At 34.6% G+C, this 5794-nt stretch overlaps 1 protein-coding gene across 1 annotated transcript; it reads right to left on the reverse strand.

Annotated features, from left to right (window-relative positions):
* Positions 1-652: 652 nt before the first annotated feature.
* On the reverse strand, positions 653-5169 carry LOC112458180 (the record flags this gene model as incomplete). The annotated part of the gene is made up of 7 exons (XM_025021637.1): positions 4479-5169; positions 3101-3325; positions 2337-2463; positions 1729-2245; positions 1486-1645; positions 1019-1400; positions 653-931 (listed from the first exon to the last, which is right to left on the reverse strand). Coding segments are annotated over exons 2-7 (1681 nt in total), but the record flags the coding sequence as incomplete, so codon positions are not given.
* Between the last annotated feature and the right edge of the window lie 625 nt (positions 5170-5794).

Consider the following 5794-nt stretch of genomic DNA (forward strand, 5'->3'; position numbering starts at 1 on the left):
TTGATGCATAATTATTATTAGTATTTATTAGTTTAGCTCCCTCATAGAGAAAGCTTTATGAACTAAATAAAATAGGAGCAATGGTAGCGATCGATCTGTAATAATGAGGAAGCGAGTTCCTAATTTGCACACTTTTTTTCAAATTTTAAGTTTAATTTTTTTATGAATTGATAGAAGATCAGCTTAGCACAAGTGGGGTTTTACAATCGACGCAATGTCAAATTGAAGTTGACTTTGGAGTTCAGGCTATACAGTTTATATATGGACTCCGCATATGAACTTTTGATCGCGTATAAAGCTAGGTACAATCAACCAAATCTTAAAGAATTATATATGAAATAAGGGTAGAAAGGACTGAAGAATATAATGGAATTATAAATAGCTCAATATCTCAAAATTTGCGGAAGTTAGAGCTACCACGAACATTTCTCAAAACATTCAAAATTTTTATAAAGTTAAAGAACTCCTTTTTACAAGAAACACAATTTTCTCTATGAAGAAGCGCAAAGAAAATTAATGTAACTTTTTTAAGATCCTCGAAATGCAAGAGAAGCAAATACAAATTTCAATAAAAAATATAGTAAACATGTATTTAAAGAAAATTAAGAAGCACACACTTACTTGGGAAAATACACTTGTCGTATATTCTTACAGTCAGCGAGAACGTCAATATCCTGCGATGTATAATTAATACAGTTGTCTAAACGTATTACTTCCAAGTTAGGACACAATCTCATAAACTGTGTTGCGGTCTCGGTTGCGGTTGTAGGGAAAATAAAAAAACGCATCCGTTGATTTTTTTGTAGTATTTTGTAAAAACGTTCAGCTGTTATAAGTGTACGACGAAGGCTTAAATGTTCCAAACCATTTAATTTCTCGAGATACGAAAATCCTTCGTCCTTTATGCCATCACAACAATCTAGATTTAATTCTACAAAGAGATATGTGTTGAGCATATACAATTTACCAATAATCTCAACAATCACATGTTTCATATACTTTATACGTATATACATACCTTTCAAATTTACACATATCTCTGAAATTTTAAGTAGGGCAAGATTATTGATAGAACGGCAGTATTTTAATCTTAAGTGCGTTAACCGCCTGCCACAATTGTCAAGAAAGTTTGTAAAATCCTCAACATCAAACGTGCTTTTTGTAAGATCTAACTGCTGCAAATATTTACATCTAGATGTAAAGTAACATAATATATTGCTCATGCGTCTTGCGATATTTTGGGCTTGGGCAATATACTCTGCGGCAACTGGATAGTGTATATTCAAACGTGTATAAAGATGAGGGTCTCGTATCAATTCATTGAAGCGTTTGTTTACATAATTCAAGCGGCATAACGTCATCAGATCCAAGTTTTTTAATATTATTAGTAGTATTTCATCCTGCAAAGATAAAATATAAAACTTTAATACACGAGATGATATTGCAATAAATATTATGAAAAATAGGCTTCTTAGAATACTTTACAGGAAAGTCAGATATATTGCAACGTGATAGCTCCTTGGATTCATCCGAAGAGAGTATTATACGTTTTGCACAATTCGAATGACGAATTATCTCCAGAGATACATTTTTGTGCATCAAATTCTCTCTCAAAATACTCCCCTTAGAAACCCTTCTTATGTAGCTGCAAATAACATAGGAACAAATTCATTTTTATTATTAACAGAATAAAGAGATTTTAATATTACTTAATGTTGATAATAATACCTTCCATCCTTACAATATTCCATTATAATGCAATATTCAGAAAAATGTCGTTGCAGATAATCTATATCCAAGTGTGCATTTTTGAAATCTGCTGTTAAATTATGAATATCCTCATGGTGTGGAAAGTACATGCAGTTAATTTCCTTTAACAGATTAGTTAAACTCTTCTTATAATTTCTAGGACGAACCAACTCTGATGTACCGATAAGCATCACAGCATCTACCTTTGTGTAAGCAGGTATTTCACCGAAAGCTGTAGCTCTGTAGCTGTAGCTCTGTTTTTTAAAAAATAGTCTTAGCATTTTTGTTTTAAAGTCACGCGGGTGTGATAAGGGTGGAGAAAATAATCTTGATGTCGGGGGTACAATCTCAGACTTATAATCAGTTTCCCACAATTTAAACCACTCATTATTAGAATCATCTTGAGCCGAAATTTGAATTACGTCTCCAGGATTGTTTCGTGACATTTCGTATATAGAAACTCTGATTGGATATACAGCTTCATGAAACTCGATATCTTCAAAAAAGAAAATATAATTATACTCTTTTCTCAACAAAAACGTATCTTCTTTAACAATATCTTACTTGTGAATTCAGGTATCACATACCAATGTAATTATGTCCGTTCGGTTGATGCCATGGCGGCCATGGTATACTATGATAAGTTATCATGGATTCTTGGTATTGCCACGGAGTTATTGAAATGTCGATATCATTATTCCATCGATTCAATTTCTGTTTTGAAAAGTCAAAATGTATCAAACAGTAGAAAAATTCTTGTAGCATATAAATTCAGATTCCGATTACTTTGTACAGGACAATATAACGGATAATACACATACTATGAAATATGTTCCTCCATTGAAACACGAAGAATAAAATAGGATATTTATTTAGTTTAAAGGAGCAACCTTCTACGACCTTGACCTTGACATATATATTACAGGGAGCACTCTCCTGAATAACCTTTCAAAGGTTTTAGCCGTCGTTCGTTATTTATTAAAACGTTATTAACAAAAAAGTTTGAGAAATATAATAGTGCTAATTAAGGAAAGTCAATTTGCTGATATGTGTTTATAGACAGTATACATGTGGGCGGAAGAAGGATTCAGCTTCTTCCTTTTTATGTATAAGTCTATATATATACACCTTGTTATACTATACATGCTTATTACGTACTTAGAGTTCTATCTATAATACGGTGTTAAAGTAATCTATATTCTATTTATATCTTTTGTTAATAACTTTTTAATCAATAACGACTGCTAAATCTTTGAAATGTTATTCAGAAGAGTGATCTTGGCTACATATGTCAAAGTTAAAGTCGCGGAGGAAAATTCATCTATTTAAATATTTCTATTTAAATAATTACCTGAAATGGTTCTTCATAGTTTGAAAATTTGGGTGGTCCAATTATGTCAGGGGCAGTATAAAATACACTGCAATTAGAGTGGATTTTAACGTATCTTTTCTTCACAAATTGATAGATGAAGTCAACTCTAATATCCTCTTCTCCCACGGATTTTCTGCCGATATAAGGATATCGACCACAACTCTCACCATATAATGTTTGGTAATTGGATGCCATATTTTCTCTCTGAAAGAAGACCAAAAATATGGAGAATTATAATCCTTGCTTTTGTAGCATATGCTAAAATGCATTATAATATCATATATTTGTAATTATAGCATAAAGATTGTATAATCTAAATTCATCTTCCTTCTATTCACATTGCTAATACTGACACTATTGTCTGCATGTGTATTACGTAACGTAAACTATAGATTTTTAGTTAACTAAAGATTTTAATATAATATTATATATAGCATCTATTTTTAAAAACATTAATTTTCACTGAAACTATAATTTCTTTACTTTTCTATTAACAAATTGTACTATTATTATAGAATATTACGAATAAATTGTTAACAAATAATTATTTTATATATTTTAATTTTTATCTCAATATTCTGCATTGTAACATGTTCTTTTTTTATGAAATAGATATATGTATTTATTTCTTTTGTAACGATGCACCCTTGTCAACGCATCGTCTCCCGGCTAACATCCGCCGGATGCCGCCCGATCATCCGTCGGGCGAGGATAGGGCGCGGTGCGCCCACCTTTTTTAATTCGCTCAAAATTATCGTGTGCGCGAGCGTTTGCGGCCGACGGGAGCCGATCTCCGCTCTCCGCCGAGTGCGAGCGCGCGTAATTCATCTGCACTGCTCCGACCGCCACGTGGCTCGCACGAGGATCGGCCTCTTCACCGAATCTATCGACCCCTTTATAAAAATCGGCGCCGCGGCGAAAGAAGACACTTCGACCTTCGACTCGAGACCAGCAACCGATCCGCTGCTCCCGAAGAGAAGAGACCTAACCAGAACCTCCTAGGGCGACACGCAAAATGGAATCCAGTAATATGTGCCTCGTCCAAGAAGTCTTGGTCGTCACCCGAACTCCCGTAGTTTGACTTTTCGGGTCGATTGAACGAGGTGAGCACATGGCAAACGCACGTGGCGGGAAGTAAGGCGAGGAGCGAACTTGAGAGACGGGACGTGGAAAAGCTGAAGGGAGGCACCCGGGAGAGCAAGGGAAGAATTGGAAAAGAGGGAGAGAAGAAGTAGGTGAAGGCAAAGGGTGAATATATATATATATATATATCAATTTTTTTCTTATATATATATATATATATATATATATAAGAAAAAAATTGCAAAATTAAATTGCTTACGTTCGCTACACTTACGCTATCTAGAATACTCTAAGACCGCACTCGACTGTACGTCCGCACTCTTCAACAGCTAGGCGAGAAAAGACCTCGACTATCCTCGATCTATCCGATCCATCCCGACCTTTCCTTCCATACGCAGCGAGCGCCTGGACGGTCACGCAGGTCATTCCACGCACATCTGCCATCTTCTTTTTCTTTCTATCATGTAGCTCTCTCTCTCTCTCTTCCGCTCAACGGAAACTTTGGGTCCGTTCAGGTGCAATTTCATGAACGCTAGAAACCAGCAGCAGCGTCAAGAAAATGTAGTGGGGGAAAATGTTCCGTTAATTGAATTTTGTGGTACGCTAAAAAGCTGAGACGGTCTAAACTTTTTCCTCCACTACATTTTCTTGAGACGCTGCCGCTGGTTTCTATTTATTTCATGGACGCTAGAAACCAGCGGCAGAGTATGCAAATTTGACAGATGAGATGTCTTGGCAAGGAAAACATGCTGTAGAACATATTAGCTGAACAAAATTGGACTTTTATACATTCTACATTCATGTTGAAAAATATCACTGCATGTTTAGCCAGTATACCTTGTTGTTGTTGTTAGACAATAGGAAATAGGTATTCAATTTTTACATCGATAATTTTGGATAGATAATGTTTCTCTAAAACTATCTTATAATTCTTATATTTACTCAAAGTTATAATTATAATATAATAATAGTTATTATAATATTATATAGTTATAATATAATAAAGTAATTGTTGTAACTAGATGTAATCTTAAGGGCCCTGTATACCCATGTCAGCCATCTTGAATTGAGAGATGAAATATATGGACAATTCTTACGGAAGATCTCAAATAAGAAGGATGGAGTCACCGTACGATTGAATATAAGCGCTCAAATAAAAGATGAAAGCATATTGTATGCTTACCTGCTCATTAAAATTTGCTGATATAGAAAGTGTAGCAACAGTGCAATGAAAAATTGACTGCTGATGCCGTCGATGTAGCACTGTTCTGGAAAATGGTTTATGGCACTTTATTGGATTATTATTTGAGGCAATGGACAGCATTTTGACATAATCAACAAACTGAAGCTCAATAATGCACAATTTTTAGTACGATTAATGAGTTATTTGGAACTGTAGTTATGCATCGAAGCGAGCCAAGCCGCTTTCAATCATTGGCTCTGCAGTTGACGGATAAAGTCAACAACTTTGTAGATTCGAACGAAAGTATCTTCGAAATGAAGCAAGGTATGTATAGATGGATGAAGTATTTTTGATAATCTTTACTTTGATACATCATCAAGATTATTGACTCGAGTACTATAAAAAAA

The sequence above is a fragment of the Temnothorax curvispinosus genome, unplaced genomic scaffold (genome assembly GCF_003070985.1).
Source record: "Temnothorax curvispinosus isolate PA1 unplaced genomic scaffold, ASM307098v1 QBEX01008769.1, whole genome shotgun sequence".
Lineage (NCBI taxonomy): Eukaryota > Metazoa > Arthropoda > Insecta > Hymenoptera > Formicidae > Temnothorax > Temnothorax curvispinosus.